Source organism: Natator depressus, chromosome 6, assembly GCF_965152275.1.
Source record: "Natator depressus isolate rNatDep1 chromosome 6, rNatDep2.hap1, whole genome shotgun sequence".
NCBI lineage: Eukaryota > Metazoa > Chordata > Testudines > Cheloniidae > Natator > Natator depressus.
This window is the reverse complement of record NC_134239.1, coordinates 41,605,642-41,628,852: the sequence shown is the minus strand read 5'-3', so window position 1 is coordinate 41,628,852 and position 23,211 is coordinate 41,605,642. Positions and strand designations below refer to the sequence as shown.

The window sequence follows — 23,211 nt, the reverse complement described above, 5'->3', positions numbered from 1 at the left end:
ATTCTCACTAAAATAATTTAATGGGCTCACTAGTTACATATACATTTTAACTGGGTGATGCACTAACTAGCTTTATAATTTTGCAGGTTTGGGTCAAACTTTAGGCCACAACCAATACACAACTTATCCTTGTGGCTATTTGTCAATATCACAGAATCACCACCCTGTTTAGAATAATCATTGTTCTATTCTCTAGAAATGCATGTTAAGACAAACAAACATTCAGGGATGGAACAGCTATAACTTGTAATGTGCCAGGGAGACACTGATGGCAAATGTTTTAATAACCCATAAAGAACAGAGGTCAGACAAAGCTGAGGGGAAAATGTTATTTCAGGTTTAGTAAGCATTGCAAGATTCTCTGAAAAGTGAAAATGCACTCCTAACTATTCTAAGCTGCATTAATACACACAATATTTTTTAACTAGAGCTGGGTCTTTCCTGAGCGCACATGCCAACTGTGCTGAACAGCATGTGGTGGTTTTGTGATGTATGGCAAATACTGACCAGCAACCTTTTACTTTGTCCACAGCAGGATTTAAACCTAGTTTTTTAAAGCCTACTGCATGAACCCACTAAACTGTACCAGCTTGCTCCTTATAGTAATTGTTTAACAAGAGAAATTAATGCTAGTTCCTTATTTTTGATAAGTGATTAAATACAGTTGTACGCACTGATTCATAATGCAGACAGAAATAATATGAAAATATAATTAATAGGAAATATGGTTATAGGACTATTAAAGGAAACCGTAAAAGTAAGCCTACATGGTTTATTGTGTAACAAAACATTTAACAAGAGACTTGACTCATATCTAGAAGTGAAGGGCAGATAATTATGGTGGACCTGTCATGAGTTAAAGTTGGTTCAGAGATTTCAGTTTAACAAGTATTAAGGGTGATGTAGTCCAGTTAGTAGGTCTACAGTTAGGATCCTAAAGTAATTAGGCCTGGAAAAGACAACCTCCCCCTCAGTCACTGTTCTTTGCAATATGGAACTATGGCTCAAATGATATTTTGTTTAAAATTATATAAAATAGCTAAACACAAAATGATACTGTTTCATCATTTTGGAAAAACGATTACAAAAAATGCAAGGTGGGGATGGATTGTATTCCCCACCTGTAGTAGCCAACATATATGGAATGGGTATAGATTCACTTGCCAAACTGTTCACACAGCCTTAATGACGGTGATCACTTGAGGTGTACATTTTCAAGTGAAACTATTTATCTTTGTCCCAAAAATATGGAGAGACTTTTCTTGAAAATCTAAAAGGTCCAAGTTGTTCTGATAGTCATCCCCATTTAGTTCAGTGATGTTGCTAAGGATGGGAGTAGACTTTCGCTCAAATATTTTTAAAAAATGTTTGAGGTAACTGGTTTTAGAGTCTATAGGTATACCTTGAAGCAAATGCGTCCTCTTATCAGTCCATAAGGAACAGGTCCATAACACCTGGAATCTGTAGAATTCCTGAGATTATCTCCTTCTAACCAAACATGCCCTTTAGGCACCTGCAGTTAGGGAAGATCAAAATACAAGTTAGACAATGTAGAATAAGAATGTGTTTCTTTAAAGGAAATTCAATCCCCCAAGATATAACCTGTAAAGTGAACCCTCTTGTGTCTTCTTGTCATGCCATGAATTAATACTTCTATGGTCTCTAAAACAGTGCTAGATTAGAAAAAAAAAACATTTCCAAGTATCTGTTCTATCACATGCTCCAGAAACGCTAGTTTGCAACAAAAAATCCAAAATGAAGATGTAAGAGGTTAGACCAGTATGACAGGGTCATTAATTTAATAGACTTCAAAAGAGGTCATTAGGATGTTGACTGAAAATCTGCCCTCCTGTCGCAGGAACAGCATGAACAAGGCAGCCACACACTCATCAACATCCTGGGGCCAGCACCAAGGCTAGACCCGTTAGTAGGCTCATGATGATCTAAATGGTAATTGATTGTGACATCAATTACGAATAATCTCATCATTTTATCGGAGTGGGGCTTGTCAAAGTTCTAATTAAGATCACAGTTCATTCTATGTGCAGGCAGGATCCACAGCACATTATATTGCAATAATGACCATCACAAAACAAGTCTCTTTTTACAATTTGAAAATTAATGATGGTGACCTTAAACTATATGACAAGACCTTTTATTGCCTATATGTTCTATGCATTAACTATATTACATGCTGTAAGTTCAGGACCTGACTAACTCAATGAAAACATAAGAAATAGAAACACAATTGCATTCAGGGGTGCCGAAACAATTTTATAGTGGGAGTGCTGAGAGCCACTGAACCAAACTGTAAATCCTGCACATAATGGAAACCACTTCAAGCCAGGGTGTGCTGCAGCACCCCCTGCACTCCTAGTTCCAGCACCTATGGTTGCATTAGTAACCAGAATAACACAGTTCAGAGCTGCGTACATTTAACCAGCATGAAAGAATTGATTCAAAATATATAGCATGCAATGACTAAGATTCATGCTGGTAAGACAAAATAGAATCACTGAACATTTCACAACTTCAGAAAAGGATAAGCTCTTAAAAGCAAAATAATTCTTAAATACTATATTTGATAGTTTATATGCCTAAGAATCTAGGGTAGACTTAAATTTAACAAATACCTGTAATACTTCCTACCAACCACTACATAGTAGGAAAACAATCAAACATAGGCATCTTAACGTAATGTGAAATCCCCCAAAATACCAATGTTTACTCTAAGAAGCAAGCTACTTAGGACAACTTTACTACGCTCCTATGTCAGAATGAAACTAGAACCAGATAAAGGGACAAAAAACTTACCTCCAGCATAAATATTTAATTTCAGTTGCACATAAATAAATATTAAATTTGTAAAGTATGATAGAAGGGGGAGGGGTTAGAATCCCTAAGACAATTAAAGCTGTAGCGAGTCTAAGCAGAAAATAGATACCTAAATTTTATTACTAAAACAAGTACTGTCACAGAATTATATAAATAGAATTCAAGGATAGCTGATTAAGTAGTGTAATTTGACTACCACAGGTAACTGCTCAGGTCAGACAGAAACTGGATGAAAACCATCAAGAATAGAAACAGACTAGTCTGGAAAACATCTGCAGAGGATGAAAGATGTGAAACATTATCTTCCACAGTTGAAATCTAGTCTTAAGGTAAGTCCACAAAAGGGACTTAGGCTCAGTATTGCAGTGCCCAACATTTAGGTGCCCTAGTGTCCAGTAGAATTTACAGCCCCAAATTAGGTTTAGGTTTTGTAATGACCCAACCACTCCCAGTCTTTATTCAGGCCTAATCATAGGGACACCATCATAGGACCTAACCACATCAGCCACGCCACCAGGGCCTCGTTCACCTGCACATCTTCCAATATGATATATGCCATCATGTGCCAGCAATGCCCCTCTGCCATGTACATTGGCCAAACTGGACAGTCTCTATGCAAAAGAATAAATGGACACAAATCTGACATCAGGAACCATAATATTCAAAAACCAGTCGGAGAACACTTCCATCTCCCGGTCACTCAATAACAGACCTAAAAGTGGCAATTCTTCACCAAAAAAACTTCAAAAACAGACTCCAACGTGAAACTGCAGAACTGGAATTAATTTGCAAACTGGACACCATCAGATTAGGCCTCAATAAAGACTGGGAGTGGTTGAGTCATTACAAAACCTAAACCTAATTTCCCCAATACTAATTTCCCCCTACTGTTACTCATACTGTCTTGTCAACTGTCTGAAATGGGCCATTCTCATTACCACTTCAGAAGTTATTTTTCCCCCCTTGGTATCTTGCTGTTAATTGATTGTCTCGTTAAACTGACCTCACACTTGGTAAGGCAACTCACATCTTTTCATGTATTTATACCTGCTCCTGTATTTCCACTCCATGCATCTGATGAAGTGGGTTCTAGCCCATGAAAGCTTATGCCCAAATAAATTTGATAGTCTCTAAGGTGCCACAAGGACTCCTCATTGTTTTAATTAACAAAGGCGGAAGTCAATAAAAGAATCAAATTTCTAGAGTCCAACTGATCTGTGTAGGACATCCATCTCAGCATATGTTCGCAGAGTTTCATCTGTAGATCTAGGTTTTAGAATGAACTGACGCTTCCACTTTACTCAAATTTCCTTCATGTCTGATGCTAGTTATGCTTTAAATATCCCACTGCAAATACTTGTGCTATTTACTGCTATTGACAGCTTACCCATGCACAGCATTCACCACAACCACTTCTCCCTCCCATCCATGGTTTACTGTCAGATTCAGTCCTGCAGTATTACATGCAAAGGGGAAAAATGACCTTGCTGGTGTAATCCACTACCCAATATCTCCCAGAGCTACAAAAGACACATCAAACTACTGTATGCAGTGTTGTAACAGTCCCATGATATTAGAGAGAAAAGGTGGGTGAGGTAATATCTGTTACTGGACCAACTTCTGTTGGTGAGACACACAAAGTGATCACTCTCTATCTGACCTATCGATCCTCATCCTCAAAGGAAACCTGTACAACACTTCCAAAAGACTTTGCTAGACACTAAAAATCATGGACTGAATAGACACGCTGGATTTATGGCTTATTACAACAATCTATAATCCACTAACAACCCCACCCCCAGTTGCTTTCCCACCTCCCTATGATTGGAGGAGTGTTAATGCACCACTTCACCTTGAATGGTTCCTTGAAGTGTGTGTTAACTACTTATGCTAAAAAAATCTGTTGAGTTGTGACATTCTGGTTAAGTTTCCCAGATCTGAAGAGGAGCTCTGTGTAAGCTCGAGAGCTTCTCTCTCTCCTCAACAGAAGTTGGTCCAATAAAAGATATTACCTCACCCACCTTGTCTCTCTAGCAACAAACTACTGTCATTTGAAAGCAATATCTGAAATATCAAGTGCATAAAAGGTAACTGGCTTGACTGACTATAGCCCAATGAAAAAAAAAGGCCCTGACCTGACCTGGAAAAGAGTTCTGTATAAGCTTGAAAGCTTGTCTCACCAACACCTCCCCCACCTTGTCTTTTTAATCAATCCTTCGTCATGCAGGGTTCTGAAACTGTCTCGCACCCTGTGCAGTGTCTGATCACCACGACACAAATACTCCTTCTCCTCCATCTCACTTCATTGGTCACCATGCTCCTTTGCTTTGCCTGACACACGGCAAAGCAGAGAGCTAAGTATTAATTAGTAAGATAACGGGTAGGGGTTGGAGGGATCAGGCCTCCAACCACTTGCAGAACAACTATGCACAAACATCTGCAGCCATTCACATCTTCCTGTGCTCCTGAGCAGAAATTATGTCAGCTCTGGCCCATTTATTTCCTATATAGTACTATAAATGTGCTTCACTGGTTATCACAGTTTGCATCCTAGAGAGCATATTTGCAATGAAGAATAGTCTTACACCATGAAATACACAATTTTGGTAACTTTTACAAATCTTGATGGAAAGCATGACAGAATTCTGCATATCAAAAACTGACTTTAAAGTATTGTCAAAATGTATGACATCTAAAAATAATACAGTATGATACTTTTATATGATGGGTGCCCATCATGTAGACACCTTGCTACAACCAAGAATTAAGACAGGCCACAATCAATAATTTTAAAAAAAGTTGTTTATGCCCTTTAAAATAAAAGCTAAAGCCCCAGTCTTCCAAAGACTTATGCAGATGCTTAACTTTACACTCTGAGTCAATCGATTCCATGGGATTATTGAAAGTACATAAAGTTACATATGTGCATAAGTCTTTGCAGGATCAGGACCTTTGGCTCTCCTAATGTTGGAAGGCAGGGCATTCCAGAGCTCTTTAGGAAAAATATGGCTTTGCTCATTCTAGACCATACTTTCAATACCAAAAGTGTAATACCTTTCTTACCAAAGGGTCAAGAAGATATATAGGGCGACAGAAGATCAGCAAGATATTGGGACCAAATCTACTGAAAGCTTTAAATTTTAACAACAGATCATCAAAACTGCCTCCTCCAGACAGCTAGTGTAGAAGACAAAGCAATAGGTAGACTAGACTCTCCCTCTGTACATCCATGACAGGAGTCACACTGCTGCATTCTGCACTCACTGCAGGTGGTGGATCAGCTGCTTAGCCTTCTATGACAAAATTAATTATATCTAAATGCGGAACCAAAAATCCCAACTCTTAAATTCACATTTATCCTTGGAACAAGACTGTGATAGAGAAAATCAAATTACCTAATATCACCATTTCTAGTATTCTCTCATCTTAGGCATGATCTACAATTAAAGTTTTACTGGAATAACGATGTCAGCTCGGTATGTGATTTTTTAACCAACACTATTGTGCCAGAAAAGCCCTAATACGGATGCAGTTACACCAGTATAAGGTACTTTATAGTGGCATAGCTTATTTCACTTAGGTTGTCTCGAATAAAATATACTGGTATAAGCACTTTTACATTGATATAACTACATCTATGCTAGAGGAGTTCTGTCACATTAAGTACGTTGGCATAGTTAAAGTAGCAAAACTTTTAAGTGTGAAAGGCCTTAGAGTTATACTGATTTTGTACTTCTAGAAAAGTAAGGGTTTATAATTTATGTATTTATTTTTTAGAAATAGATAAAGTCGCAAAAGGCCAGATTCTGCACCCTTACTCACATTGAGTCATATCTTACTATTCAGGTAGTCTCCTTGATTTCAATTCTATTTTGTGTATGAGGTGCCTGTATTGATTTCTGTGGGAATAGCTGAGGAGTAATGGGCTATGTACAACATGAACAAAGGTGGAATCATCTAACATCAAAAGAATTTTAAAAAGTAACATTTACTGCCTTAGCGGATTTTCTCTATCATTTTTGCATGCATGTAAATATGCAGAAATAATTAAGTAGCTGTATTTTTTCTAAAATAAAAAGCACAGAGAATTATGTACTCGTGTTCTTGTGGTTTCTTCTTTCAGAATTCTACAATAGCCTGTGCTTTTCAAAGGCTGAACTTTCATAAGGTCACAGGTATTCTAATCACCTTGAGCAATATCAAAGTTTTAAATTTAAAAAGAACCCTAAATCATTCCCATTTTTTCTTTTCAGTTCAGAGGCTTCCTTCTTGAACTATAAGAGCTAATCTCAGTGCTGGACAAAAGAATAAAGTCTCTAAGTTCTCATCTATCCCTACTGAGGTCTATTTAAGTGCCTCCTACTTTGGTACAAGCAACAAATGTAATTGCTTCATTGCCTGTGGGTGTTCATTTAACAAAAAAAAGCTTTTGTGAATAAACCACAGGTGTTAACTTTCCTGATTAAAGTGAAATATGATGAAAGAACCTACAATATCAAATGACACATTTACTAAGTACTAATAAAATTTATTTGATTAAGTAAATTGCATCTAATTAAGGAATAGCATAAGATCTAAGAGATCAACAGTTCTGTTTTAGTTCTGCATATTTCATGTCTCACAAATGAAAATTTATTTTTTCTTAATCCTTTAATTATCCTATAACCTGCAGCATATATCTAACAAAGTTGGTATCAAATAGCTTAATGGGCATACTCTATTCATACAGTGTTTATCACCTAATTGCATTCATCACTCTTCTGGGTTTACAATAAAGGTTGTTCACCTTAAAGCTGCCAAGTGGCCTAAAATACAATGACATAAATCTACTAAAAAGAACCAGAACCCAACACTGGAAATCAGTTTTAATCTCTACATTCATGTTATCCTTTTCCTTCTGCACTGGAAAAATCCTCACAATAGTAACAAGTGCATGAGAAGTCAATGTATAGTAGATCTGATATCAATAATCGTAAGTATAAATTCAGTTGGTTCTCTTCAGGTAATGTTATATGAGAACTGGAAACTGAAGATTTACTGAATGACTGAACATTATTGCAGATCTGAATTATTTGAAATATTATATTTTCAGATACAGAACAGCAGCCATTTTTCCTTAAATTCGTATGTATTTTTGAATATTTTATTCATTTCATTTGACACATTGAGTGGTTTTACTGAAAGAGCTGCTTATGAATAAAATATACCATTCCTAACCCACTATAAAATGGGTATATATCTGAACACACTTCCGTGACCCTGATCTGTTCTATTATAATAAGGAACAGTGACAATGGTGCAACAATAGTATCTTTTTATTTTGGAAATTAGTCGTAGTTAAATGCTTACTCATATTGTGAATTAATTTCTCAAAATGTGAGTCATCTGATTGTTTAGGCAGAAGAACTAAGATTGTAAATCTTGACCTATCTTTAGATTTTAATACTAAAATTCCATGTGACATCATATGAGCTTCAAAGGAAACAATGTTAAATCACAGAGGCCCAGATCCTCAGTGAGAGTTAGGCATCTAAAGACCTTGAGGATCTGGACCAAAGTGCACTTGGATTTATTAGTACATCTCACTGCTTATGCAGTCCAATTTTGGACTTGTGAGATACCCTACAGGCAAGGATTTCAGTTGCAGCATTTCTCTATATTAAAGGTGATGCTGGAAAGTTATTACAGTAAATTATGTCAAGATAATTAATTTAGTCTTTACTGTAAACATTGTTTTGTCCATTGTTGATTTTAATAAATTCCATGTAGCATGCACTAATAAACTGTATAAAGATCTGAGACTGTCAGCAATCTAAAAATCCTTTACTGATCAACCTTAATTTATCCCCATTTAAACCTAATTGGGCTGTATAGGTGTCATTGAAGGCATAATCTGAAGACAGGTGTAGCTGAAGGAACACTTTGCCCTGAAAAACCTCAATTTCTAGGTAAAAGTGAACAATATGGATATAATCCAGCTTGACTGCTGGAGACCTGTGTGGATTTGTGAGGAGGTAGGAAATTAGAAAAAAACAAACAAACCAAGACCCATCTTTTTACTTCTAAATTGTACACATTTCTAGAGGAAATAAGTGAGACATCATGATTATGAAAACCCACAATGCCATTTTTACAATAAGTCAACTTTTCAGACAGAATAGCATTTTAAAGTCAGGATCCTTAACTGCTCCAGAACCATTTTTCTGTAATCTTTTCCACAAGTGGCTTGAATGGGCCAAATTTTAAATCAGACACTGACAATGGATCTATAAGTTTTTTTTATGAGCAAACATTTGCATACTACAAGCCCTCATTCATTTGTTTTATTATTACATGTCCCTTTGTATGAGCAAACTGGATTCACATCCAACTGTCCTTTTTTTTTTTTTTCAGGCAAATATCTATTTGCATATTCCAATCATGTTTTGCTTGTATGGGGAAAAACTTGCAAGTGCAATTTTGGAGGCAAACTTTTAAAAATTGGCCAACCTCTCTTTTTCAGTTAGTATTTTTGTGCAGAAAAGTGATAGCTATAGATATTGGAAGGAAGTTGCACAAACTTGGAGCTTTCAGAGTAGCAGCCGTGTTAGTCTGTATTCGCAAAAAGAAAAGGAGTACTAGTGGCACCTTAGAGACTAACCAATTTATTTGAGCATAAGCTTTCGTGAGCTACAGCTCACTTCATCAGATGCAACTTGGAGCTTGGAGCTGTCTCAATTGGATTCTTGTTGAGACAGAAGTCAGATCAGAATAAGGGAGTCTTCACAATATTGAAAAGCATATTAATAAGTCTTTTTATAACTTTTTTGGCTCATTTGCTAAGTTCAAAGACTTTCTGAACATTCCACCACTGTTACAATTGCTTTGTAGTCAAGATCATTGTGGAATTCCCATATCTGAAATATATAATGCAGTCAGAGGAAGGTCAGGAGATGCTTTCTTTCAACATCACTCTTCAGAGGTTAAGAAATAAATCAGATTCTGATAATGGTAAATAATGCCCCAATCCTACAAACTGTTATGCATGTGCTTAACTTCACTACCATGAGAACCATGAGTAGCCTCACTTGAATTAATGAGATTACTTATGGCAGCAATATGAAAAACATGCATATAGTGAGATCCAGGGTGGAGAGATTTAAATAACCTGATTTTTTAAGAAATGTTTAAATATAGTTGAGGTTTTGAATAAATAAATTTGAAAATTTGTGCTACTGCAACCTGACATTAAAAATTATGAACAAATTTTACTTTTACTTTTTTTTAAATGTACATAGGGTTTCAGACAGGATTGTACTTGGGGCAGCTAGCTCATCCGCTGCCCATGCAGCCTAGGCTACTTTCTATTTGTAGAGTTCTAGGTCAATCAGAACTAGCATGGGTATACATACCCAAACTGGAAATTACACCTCCAACTCCACTATAGACATACCTTAGTCTCCACAAGGCAGTCATGAGACTTGTGGGAGAAAACCATAGGTAAATATTGTGACAATCAAGGTCAGGACACCCCACAGGGAGAAAAGGAAGTCTGAACTCCAAAGAATGAGCAACTGAATCAACTGTTTGTATACAATCTTACTCTATATAAAATATGCCAACTAAGATCTTTTATGAAAGCTTGTAATGTTCTGAACTTGGTGGTAATTAATATCCTGAGGGAGCTTTTTGCCCAGCTATAAGATTTTTCTCTCACTAGAGAAAGTCGTACTTAGCCCACACAGCCTGATAATTGTTAATCTGCATCTGAAGGCGAGCTGAAGAATATACCTTTCTCCCTAGAAGGATAATCATTTTGGGATCCTTATCTCTGGCCATTGACTTAGGGGATCAGGCTGCTACTAAAGGTGAATGTGAAAAGAAATATTCAAACCTTTTAGGGAGAACTTGGTATTTGTAGTCTGATCTTTTAGACATTGCTGAGGTCAATGTGGAGGGTCTGTCACAAATCTTTAGCAGGTTTGAGAATACCCTCATTTATTGGCATGGGCAAGCAGCCATGACAGACTGGATGAAAAATGCTGAATAATTTATAGGACCTTTCTTGATTGACTTCAAGGGATACGTCTGTCATTCTTTTAAGCAAGTCCTGAAAGGCCTTAAAAATCACTGTTTGTGGAGCCAAAGTGATGGGTTGATTCTCATATTCCTCCACAAGAGCCACCTCCTCAGAATGAGGGGCCTACTCAAGTTCTTAGACAAGCCCTTGGTTAGATGGCTGCACTGCGTCAGATTGTTCCTTAGGAGATGATCTATTCCTAGATCTGGGTCTAGATGAATAAGGATCCAGAGATGCTGAGTGTTCCATCATGACCAGTAAGGCCAAAACTGCATCCCATAATGGACAGACACATGATGCCATAAAGGTGGAAATCAAGATGCTTGAAACCTCTCAGAAGCATGAGATCTATCACGAGAGGGGCTCCTTCTTAATCCCTTTCAGGAATGAGGCTGAGACAACAAAGAGAAAATCTAGGAGAAGCGTTTCTACTGTTATGAAATGATGATGATGCAGACAAGCACATTTTCCTCCATGAATGATGCAGCTCTCTCAAGAGTTGCAACAGAACAAGGAAGTCCAGACTCCAATGTCTCAGAAACAGATGTTGGTACTGCAGATGATAGTCATAGCAAGATTTTTATAATCTGTATCGTTGTTTCTGGTACTGGAAGGGACACAGAGCAAGTAGAAACTGGAGAAACATCTAAGAGTGGAGGCTCCAGATCCAGCGTAACCACTATGTCCGCAAAAGTTGTAAAAGCAATCTGTGTTACCAAAGTAGCAGTGTCAGTCACAGTGGATTGTTGATGTGATACCAAAGGGAAGAGCAGGATTCCAATTTCTGAAGAGACATGGTGCCGATCCAGTTTGGAAGGAGCTGGCTTGGAAACTTAAAAAGATGAGACAGACTTTTTCTTGCCTAGTACCAGGGATGGTGACCACTGTCAACAAGCAACATCAGAAAATCCTTGTTACTTCCTACCTCAGGCAGCAGGAGCCACTGACTGACTTGAGGAGGATGGAAGGGAATGACCAGCATGCTTTTGAGAAGCAAGAGGTCTCTTAGAGGCAGAAGACCTCCTAGCTCCTAGCATAGGTTTCAAAACAGTAGATTATTCTGAGGAAGAACTTCAGAGTCTAAAACACTCCTCTCATTGACTTCTCCATTAAAAACACTTAAGCGGGCATCACAAGTTGAGCTGAGCAGGAAACCTTTTTCTCGTTCTGCAAGCATTGAGATTTTGAAACATTTTCCCATCTTGAATCAGGACAAAAAGTCAAAACCTCAAAAAAATTTGCAAACCAAAAATCTGAAAAAACATTCAGACTGGGTCAAACATGTTTTGTTTCAGTAATTTCAATACTTTTTACTCACCCCCCTATAAAATAACTTAAATTTCTGAACAAAAAATGGACCATTTCATTTTGAAAATGTCAAAGCACGTTGTTCTGACAATTTTTAAACCTTTTTCAAAAATGTTTTTAAACAGGAAATTCATCGAAACCATCCCTTTCCTGTGAAAAGTTTCTGTGTTGATGAAATGGCCTTTTCCTATGAAAAAATGTTTTACTGAAAAATTCCCTCTAGCTCTAGCTCCAATCTGTGTACGCCCATCACTCACAGGCATACCTGATTCACAAGCAGGACAGATTTTCAAGTCCAGAGACAGAGACTTAGCCATGACCTGCACTATCAATACAAAGAGGGTCAGGAAAAAATAAATCTTAAAATATTTTTTTCTAATGGGCACCAAGTAAAACATTGTACTAAAAAGCAGCAACAGAGTATCTAAAAACCCTGTCCTAATACTATCTAAGATACTAACGGGGAAGCAGACAAGACATTGTGTAGCTCCATCTTGCTGCAACACATAGTGATGACTACAGCTGCTCTGCCCTTTATGCCCTTGGGAAGGGGGCATGAGAGCATGCAGGGGGCACGCTCAGCTACGAAATACACTGCTGGCTAAAAGATTCCAGGCTTGCATTCATAGGGCATATACATTTATAGTGGGATCTGTATGGACAAGCTCTCAAAGAAGAACTAGTGATTTGAGGTTCTTCAATAATCGGAGTGCACAATCTGGGGCACTTTAAAGAGGCCTGATTGCTAGAGAGTGCTGAGAACTCCATCTCTGAAACTGCTCCATGTACCAAGTTAAGCATCCAAACATTGATCCTAAAATCACTAACAGTGTCTTTTGAAATTTTAGGTCTCAGCAACTAATATATTGTTTACATTAACATTAAATTATTCTCAGTGTTCATATTAAAAGTGGTCACTGCATTTGACACTATGTTTGAGACTTAACAGCTCTGAATAAGACCACTTCTCATATGTGCAAACATAATAAGGCACATTATCTTCAGAATTATGTTAGCTCTGGAGTTAGCTACAGGATGAAAGGCCCATGTCATCTCCGCAATGAACCACACAAAGTAAACATATTTCCCCCACATCAGCTAGAGTCACAGCATTAGCAGTGTTTTGTGATTGATTATCAGGGGAGTGTTGCTGAGAAATGGATTTGTATCTCAGCTTTTTATCACTGTAACTTGCAAAAAGCAAGTTCCTTATTTACAGACCTTAGCTGTATTAAATGATATTATTAGGTACTACTTCTGTTTAAGTGACACAAGGGCTTAGCATATTGGTGGCTTATGATGTACAAGCTGTTTTACTCTGATGATTTCCCTTTCACTTTTTCAGTTTCTAAATAAGAGCTGCAGTAAACAGAACATATGGTACAAAAGAAATTAAAGCAAAGGTAAATGACATTAAAACAAAGGCAAAAACAACAATAGAATATTCAGGATTTGAATTATAATCCTGGATTACATATTAGAGTTTTACAAAAAGGAATTAGAAAACTTAAATCATGATTAGTTAGTGTTTTGTTATAACTTTAAAAAAAAGAAGTATTCCAAATTTTAATTGTTAACAAGCCATTTTCTTACTAACTCTCAAGATTTAGATTTTGTAATTTAACTGAACTAAATAAGATTGTTTGTTTTATAATGCATTTAAATATCAGATGAGACCTCAAATAAGCTCAATTTTTATACTTTACAAGTCAAACCACATTTTCTTATGATAAAGTAGCAAACAATAATCTTTACAAGAAAGTGTTTACTGAAATAATCTACTATAATAAAGTATATTTATTTCTCTATGTATTTGTTAACATTTCCCTCTACTAATAAATGAAAGACAATTACCAAACTACTATTCACATTACGCTGCACTGATAAGAAAAACTGCATGTTACTAATTTCTCTAAGAGCTTATGCTTCCTTTTTATGAGTTCTCTGAATACAGGAAGTTCATTTTCCTTTTTTATGCAAATAGGCAGAGGTTTATGCACCTGATTTAACCTATCTCTTGAAGCAAGTATGCCATTAAGACCCTGGTGTAAGAAAGCACTTAAACACACACTTAACTTTAAACACATGCTGAAGCCCCGTTGAAGTCAATGAGACTTAGGCTATGTCTATACTATGCAGCTTTTAGCGACAGGGCTGTGTCATTATGGCCGTATCGCTAAAAGACGCACAGTCTAGCCCAGAGGTGGGCAAACGACAGCCCACGGGACAGTCCTGCCCAGCCCCTGAGCTCCCAGTGGGGGAGGCTACCCCGGCCCCTCCCCTGCTGTCCCCTCTCCCCCACCGCCTCAGCTTGCCACGCGGGCAGCACTCTGGGCAGCGTGGCGGCGTGGCTGCCAGTCCTGCCACTCTGAGCGGTATGGTAAAGGTGCGGGGAGCGGGGGGGAGAGGGTGTTGGATAAGGGGCAGGGACTCCCGGGGGGGCAGTCAGGGGACGTGGGGGGTGGGGTGTTGAATAGGCGTGGGAGTCCCGGGGGGGCTGTCAGGGGGCGGGGGGGTGTGGATAGGGGTCAGGGGACAGGGAGCAAGGGGGGTTGGATGGGTCGGGAGTTCTGAGGTGGGCAGTCAGTGGGTGGGGAGGGGGCCAAGCTGTTTGGGGAGGCACAGCCTTTCCTTCCTAGCCTTCCTAAAACTCCATACAGTTTTGCAATCCCGATGTGGCCCTCGGGCCAAAAAGTTTGCCCACCCCTGGTCTAGTCACTGTTTGTCAGCTCTCCTGCCGACAAAAAGCTTCCACCCCCAATGAGTGGTGTTAGCATTGTCGGCAGGAGAGCGCTCCTGCTGACAAAGAGCTGTTCACACAGAGCTTGTGGCAAAACTTGTCTTTCTGGGGGTGGGGATGGTGGTTTTTTAACACCTCTGAAAGACAAAAGTTTTGTCATTCAGTTGCCAGTGTAGACATAGCCCCAATTACATGCTTATGTGCTTTGAAGAATCAGGGCCTAAATCATAACCATCAACTGCACTCTAGATTTAGGATCCAATCCCACAAGCACTTACACAGGAATTAAGTACAGCACACAGCAAATCCTCCTAGTGTAGATGAACCTGATATGGGCAATAAAGTGCATTTGCTGGTGTAGTGGCAGGAGGCGGGGTCGGAGTCATCCACTGATTGGAGCACTGCTCATCCGAAGGCCAGAGTCTTTGGCCTGCTGCACAATCGCATAGCGTGTGGTAAAAGTGTGGATGGAGGATCATGTTGCTGCTCTGCAGATTTCCTTAGTAGGGATCTGTGCCAGGAACGCTGTTGATAAAGCCTGTGCCCTGGTGGAGTGCGCCGTGATCGGGGTTGTGGGAACCCCCGCCAGGTTGTTGCACTCACGGATGTGGGATGTGATCCATGACTAAATGCATTGTGATGACACAGGCAGGCCTTTCATTCTGTCTGCCACCACCACGAATAGCTGGACTGATTTTCTGAATGCCTTCATTCTCTCGATGTAGAGAGCTAGAGCCCTGCAGAAATCTAGTGAGTGAAGTCTCTGCTCCCTGCTGCTAGAAGGCGGCTTAGGGTAGAACACCGGGAGAAAGATGTCCTGGTTGATGTGAAACTGCGATACCACCTTCGGGAGGAAGGCAGGATGAGGTCTGAGATGCACTTTGTCCTTATAGAACATGGTATAAGGGGATTCTGAGGTTGGCGCCCTGAGTTCAGACACCCTCCTGGCCAAGGTTATCACCACCAGGACCGCCACCTTGTAAGAGAGGTAGAGCAGGGAGCACAAACACATCACCAAGGGCTCAAAAGGTGGTCCATGCATCTAGAAAGGACCAGGTTGAGGTCCCAGACTGGGACAGGCTGACGGACGTTAGGGTATAGCCTGTTGAGTCCTTTTAAGAACTGGGTGACCAGGGGTTAGCAAACACAGAGCAGCCCTCCTCACCCAGGTGAAAGGCCGAGATGGCGGCTAAGTGCACCCTTATTGACTATAACGAAAGCCCCTGCTGCTTCAGATGTAGGAAGTAGTCCAGAATAAGAGGCACTGATGGTAGAGTCGGGGATGAATGGCGCTGCGCCAACCAAATTGAAAAATCTCTTCCACTTAGCAAGGTATGTGGCTGTTGTAGAGAGTTTTCTGCTGCCAAAGAGGATCTGTCTAACTTGGTCTGAACAGGAAAGCTCCACTGGGTTCAACCATGGAGCGTCCATGCCATGAGGAGAAGTGACTCGAGGTTTGGATGTTGAAGATGACCATGATCTTGTGTCAGAAGGTCCAGGAAGAGCAGCAGGGTGATCAGGGCTTCCACGAACATGTCTAGGAGAGATGTGTACCAGTGCTGATGAGGCCAGGCTGGTGCTATCAATATGACCTGAGCTCGTTCCCTCCAGATCTTGAGGAGTACCTTGGGAACGAGCGGTATGGGCAGAAAGGCGTACAGAAGACAATCCCCCCAATGGAGGAGGAACGCATCTGCACTGGAGCCCAGACTGTGATTTTGGAAGGAGCAGAACTGCTGGCACTTCCTGTTGTATCTCGTGGTGAATAGGTCTATCTGGGGAATGCCCCATCTCTGGAAGATTGAAATCACGACGTCCGGGTGAAGGGACCACTCGTGGCTGTGAAACAACCTGCTGAGGTGGTCCGCCAGCTCATTCTGTACCCCGGGGAGATACAACGCTTGCAGGTGTATTAGATGTTCTACACAGAAGTCCCACAGCATGAGGGCTTCCTGGCACAGGGAAGAGGAGTGTGCACCCCCCTGTTTGTTGATATAGAACATTGCTGTGGTGTTGTCCATCATGACAGATAAACATTGTCCCGTTAAGTATGCCCGGAAGGTCTGGCACGCCAGGCACACCACTCTCAGCTCTCTGACGTTGATGTGGAGAGCCAGATCAGCCTGAGATCAGAGACACTGAGTCCTGTGGTCTCCTAGATATGCTCCCTAGCCCAAGTCTGATGCGGACGTCATTAGCGACAGAGATGGCTGCATACTGGTGAAGGGGATCCTTGAGCATACTTCCTGAGGGTCGAGCCACCACAGAAGGGAGTCAAGGACCAGGCGAGGCAGGGTCACTATCCTGTCCAAGCTGTCCCTGGCAGGGCGGTACACTGACACGAGCCATGACTGAAGAGGTCGAAGCCTGAACCTGGCATGCTGCACCACATAGGTACAGGCAGCCATGTGTCTGAGAAGCGTCAGGCAGTTTCTTGATGTGGTGGTGGGAAACTGTCTGAGGCCTCGAATGATATTGGTCAGGGCCTGAAAACTCGCTTGCTGCAGGTATGCCCTGGCCTGGGCCAAGTCCAATATTGCCTATATAAATTCTATCCTCTGGACGGGGGACAGAGTCGATTTCGCTTTGTTTAGAAGGAGACCCAGGTTGCTGAAGGTGGCTCTGATGAATCTGACCTGAACTTCCACTTGGGTCTTGGAGCAGCCCTTGATCAGCCAGTCATCGAGATAAGGAAACACCTGTACCCGATGCCTGTGCAGAAATGCAGCAACAACTGCCATGCACTTGGTGAAAACACGAGGCACTGCTGACAGGCCGAATGGGGGGACGGTAAATTGGTAGTGGGTGTTGTTCATCACAAACCTGAGGTACTTCCTGTGGGGCTGGGTGATCGCAATATGAAAGTATGCGTCCTTCGAGTCGAGGGTGGCATACCAGTCTGCTGGATCCAATGAGGGAATGATGGAGGCCAGAGAGACCATGCGGAACTTGAGTTTCTTCACAAACCTCAGGATGGGCCTGAGGCCGCCTTTGGCTTTCGGTATTAGGAAATAAAAGCCCTTGCCCCAGTGCTCCTGAGGAACCTTCTCCACTGCCCCTAAAGATAGGAGCGACTGCACCTCCTGTATAAGGAGCTGCTTGTGAGAAGGGTCCCTGAAGAGGCAAAGGGGGTGAAAGGGTGGAAGAGCACAGAATTGGATGGAGTATCCCCTCTCTACTGTGTGGAGCATCCATCGGTCCAAGGTGATACAGGACTATGCATGGTACAAAGGAGATAGTCGGGATGAGAAGGTAAGGTGGGATGGATCCATTGTCAGGTGTGGTACACCATCCTCGACTGTGCCTTCAAAAGGCCAGCATGGCCCCTGAATCGGCTTGGGTTGTCCCGAGCCCTGGCCAGAGGGTTGGCACAGCCTTCTCCTGCCATTCCAGTTCCTCCTTCTGGACCCGTCTTGGCGGTTCTGTTGACCAAACCACTGCTGGGACTGCGGGCGGAAGTGTCACGGCTGTGTTCAAGGAGTATAGCGGCCCAGGGACCTGAGGGTAGCTCTGGAATTTTTAAGACTGTTTAGCCTTTTGTCCATCTTCTCTGAGAAGAGAGTCTCACCCTCAAAGGCCAGGTCTTGGATGGTTTGCTGTACCTCATAGGGGAGGCCAGAAACCTGGAGCCATGAGCCCCTTCTCCTGGCCACTCCAGTAGCCATAACTAGGTGCCGCATCTGCCCAGTCAAGTGCTGCCTCAAGGGACGCTCTGGAGATCAGTCTTTGTTCCTCAACGAAAGGCGAAAATTCGGTGCGAGAGTCTGAGGGAGCAACTCCGTAAATTTAGCCATCACCAAGCAGGCACTGTAGGAGCACCTGCTAATGATGGTCTGTTGGTTGGATATTTGGAGTTGCAGTCCCCCTGTGGAGTAAACCTTTCACCCGAAAAAGGTCGAATTTTTGGGCATCCCTATTCTTGGGCGAAGGGCCTTGAAATCCTTGCCTCTCACGCTGGTTAGTGGCATCCACCACTAGGGAATCAGGCTGAGGGTGGGAATAGAGGTGTTCATAGCCCTTGGAGGGCACAAAATACCGGTGCTCATTGCGCTTGGCCGTAGGTGGCTGCAAGGCAGGGGTCTGCCAAAGGGTAATGGTCATATCCGTGATTGTCTTTATCAGTGGTAAGGCGATACAGGCAGGGCCGGAGGGAGCCAGGATGTCCACCACAGGGTCCACATCATCCACAACTTCCTCTGCCTTAATGCCCAGATGCCCAGCGCAGCAGCTACTGCAACACCCTGGAGTCTTCCAGAGCTGGGGCTACTGAAGTGCGAGCTAGGGCCTCATCTGGTGAGGAGGAGGAGACCACCAGGGGAGGTGGTTGTTCCCTACCATCCCAACTCGAGGGATCTCTTGACCCCATGGGAACTGCGGTAAGTTGGCCTGGTCCCAGTGCTGTGACAGGGACGGGTGTCGGTGCCTGGTGCAGCATGTGCGCTGGGGTTCCTGTAGGCGCCGTTGCAGCCAGAGCCAATGATGGAGGCAGTGTTGGTGTCGGTGTCGAGGGTGCATTGTGCGCCGTAGCCGCAATCGGGGCCGCTGATGCCTCTGGTGCCAAAGTGGTCAATGTCGGTGCCACAGTCGGTGCCAGTGTTAATGACCGAGGCACTGGCTCCAGTGCCAATCGTGGCGGAACGAACGCTGCAGATGCCACTGATGCTTCACCCAAGCGGAACCCCTGTCTCCGACCCTGGGCTTGATGGAAAGCCCACAAAGTCCAAAAGGGCCACTGCGGTGGATTTAGCCATTGAGGGGCCCACTGCATTGGGCGTGACCGCATGTGGTGCCGTGAGGAGGATCTTCTGCTCCTGCTATAGTCGGAGCAGTATGAGCCTGACTCTGACTCCGAGTAGGAGGACCAGGGTGGCGCTGCTCTTTTCGAGGTAGAGCGTCGAGAAGCAGGGAACCAACTGCGCTCTCTGGATGGCAGTACTGGAGAATAAGGGTGCCAAGGCGATGGGGATCGGTGTGCCATCATCGCCGACTTTCCCTTTGACTGCACTGGGTGCTGGGATGGAACCTACGGTGCCAAGACGCTCTCCTGTCTTGGCGGCAAGAACAGAGCTGTGAGCCTCATTAGGTCCTGCACTACCCCAGAGACTTCTGAGGTGGACGGTAATGGTAGATGCTCCCATGGGTGTGGTGAGTGAGACGGGCCCAGACTTGACTTCCTCGCTTGGGCAGGAGTCAACGTGGCCTGACTGAGGTGCCACTGGTGGCTGGTCCCTGGGTCTTGCCGAGGGAGATCAGCCTCTCTGACCTTTTTTCCTTCTGTGCTGGCAATTGGGACCAGTGCTGAAGGCTGGAATGTTCCCGAGAGGCTCCATGATGGTACCGAGCTTCCTTGTCAACATCTTTCTTCAGCACCAGATCCTTCAAAGACGGAATGGAGCGCTTCATGCCTAAGACAACGTGCTGGGAGCAGGATCCCCAGCGCCTGGGTCCGACTGAGGTCAGAGAGCTGCCTCCATAAGGAGAATTTTGAGACTCTGCTCCCTTTACTGAATCGTTCTTGGTCGGAATTCCTGACAGATCTTGCAGAGGTCTTTCTGGTGACCCTCACCCAGGCACCGTAAGCAGGAGGCGTGAGGGTCACTTTTTGGCATGCGCTTCGAGCAAATCTGGCAAGTCAAAGCCCGGGGATAGTGGCGTGCCCCGGTAACAAATGTGGGGGGGGAATGGGAAGGAACCCCCGATAACTGAAACTTATAAAGAACTACTACACTATACTAACTACTGGAAACTAACTATGTACAGCATATAAAGCACTGCTAATCCACTTGCCGAAGCAAGAGAAGGGCAAGGGGAAGTTCCAGCTACTGTCACTGGTGGTAAGAAGGAACTGAGGGGGTGTGGGGTTGGCAGGGCTCTATATTGGGCGCCATGGAGGCACGACTCCAGCGGGTGCCCAGGCCGACCCTACGGTTGCTGTTAGGGGAAAAATCTTCCAGCTACTAAAAAAAGGACTATTTGTGGCACCTTAGAGACTAACAAATTTATTTGAGCATAAGCTTCCGTGAGCTACAGCTCACTAAGGTGCCACAAGTACTCCTTTTCTTTTTGCAGATACAGACTAACACGGCTGCTACTCTGAAACCTTCCAGCTACTGTGCACGTGCGCACACAGACACCTGACTGGAATTGACATGAACAAGCACTCAAAGAATATATATACCCACATTCTTAAAAAAAATTTTATGTTGAGGTGTATCCTGGTGTCAAAGCCAGCCAGCTCAGAAACATATTTGTGATCAGTATGTTTTCAGAAAGAAATGCCCCTGTAAATCTGTTTTTGTTCATGATAAGAGGCAAAGTACAACCTTGGATAGTTCACCCTTTAGAAATGGAATTTTAAAAATCATTTTACTACAACATTCTCGTATTAGTAAACTAAATGGAAAAAAATTAATACAATAATAAAGCTAAGTGTTTTAGAGCATGTAAAAGTCAGGAAATCTAGAAGCTAGGAGTCCTACAGCAATACTAAAGGTCTTATTTGATCCTGTATTGAATTTGAGACTGAGGGGCAACATTCAGTGACAGTGTGCTTCAGAGGGTATTGCAATTATATCTATAATTAAAGAATGTCAAGTCAAATATAACATTATGACTTCAGTGCAATGATCAAGCTGGAGAAACTAGACTGTGAGGGGGAAAATCTCTTATTCAAATACAAATATAACATAGAAAAATACTGGCTAAGCAAATTACTGTGTCTAAAATTTTATTGTAAAATTCTCAGTGAGAAAGTTTTCTAATGTTAAATAAATCACTGTTTACACATGATGTGGGTGGACTTTTAGAGTACTGGAGCCAATGGCTCTAGTGTTCATACAAATAACTGAATTTTTATTTTTGCTTTTCAGTGTAAGTCCAGAAATAGATTATGAATATGGATTATTCTACACAGAAATAAATGTTTCCACTTACACTATAAAACATTTTTGCAATTGTAAAGCCTTTTTGATACTTTGAGTCTCTGAAGATATCCCAGAATGCCACCATTCTGTGACATCAGATATCATCTGTTACAGTGAGACTTCTAGTAGTTGATGTCATAATGCTGACATTCTGGAATGTCTTCAGAGAACCAAGAAGTAGAAACAGGGAGAGAAGGATTTCATCGTGGGGCAATTCAAAGCATATTTGTGGACTTTAACTCAGTTTTCATTTCATTTGTCAGAAAATGCTCTCTCTTGTTTGTAAAAATTTTAAATTAGCTACATATTTAATAAGGATTAATATGTCATGACTCAATTCCACTGCATCGTAAGTGTTGATATTCTTTACTACTATGCATTTGTCCAAATATCTGAAATTTTGTGAATAGTCTATTTCCTGCCAGACTCAATTTATAGCTAAAAAGTAACTTCTAAATCTTAAATTCAGTAATTTAAGAAAATGCCTGGGAAAAGAGAAAAGGCCATTACTATAAAAAAAAAATATGAATGCTGGTTTGAGATCACTAACACCACAAGTACTCTGGTGGATGGGATGGGAACGGGAGGTGTAGGAGCCTAGCAATTCATAATATGGACATGGCTTGAGAGTCTTACAAACGAGAATGAAATTTTTTGTTTTAGTCAACTTGATTTATGATACATTTTTGATGGAACTTGTATTAAAGAAGGTAAAATACTTGTTTGCAATGCTTGAACATGCCAAAGGGGAAATGAACAAGAAGGAAAACAGACTATTTCAAACTATAGATTCACTCTTCTGATGAGGTGCGATCTTGTGATCAGCAGCTATCTTCCTCTCTTTTCTTCCCTCCATTTCTGAAAGAAGCACTGTTTTGAAAGTGATAACAGTGCCTAATAATAAATGATCCCATTCCCCCCTCCCCATTTATACACAGAAGTGAATTCAAGAACAAATTTAGGGAGGGTAGTAGAACTAGATTTGAGAACACACTTAGGTTTTAGGTCCCAGGTATAGTGGTACTGATGAGCACAGAGATCACAAGCTTAGAATCTGTAAGATATTCCAACAGTAACTTCTGGCTCATGCAAGCTGAACACCATTTCTACTGAAATGGATAGGAGGAAATTTCTTTTTGGCTCACAGGGTCAGCAGCCTCCTAGAAGCAACTGTGATAAAGATGCTGCACAGATTCTACTGGTATCAGACTAGTGTCTCTACTAACTGAGTAAGCTTACTATAACATCTAGCCATTAGTTGGTGGACACCAGAATCCAAGTTAGGGAGGGGGGAAGAGACTAATTTGCTCAATCCTTAGTATTTCTTGCTTCGCAAGTCACTCAAT

General features: G+C 41.8%; 1 protein-coding gene across 8 annotated transcripts in view; it reads right to left on the bottom strand.

Moving 5' to 3' along the window:
* IMMP1L (inner mitochondrial membrane peptidase subunit 1) overlaps positions 1-23,211 on the bottom strand; it is a 71,569-nt gene that overhangs the window by 5,554 nt on the left and 42,804 nt on the right. For all 8 annotated transcript variants that reach the window (XM_074955141.1, XM_074955145.1, XM_074955148.1 and 5 more), the window contains one exon: positions 1,403-1,513. In XM_074955141.1, the coding sequence (XP_074811242.1) occupies positions 1,403-1,513 (111 nt within the window). The remainder of the gene's footprint in view (positions 1-1,402; positions 1,514-23,211) is intronic.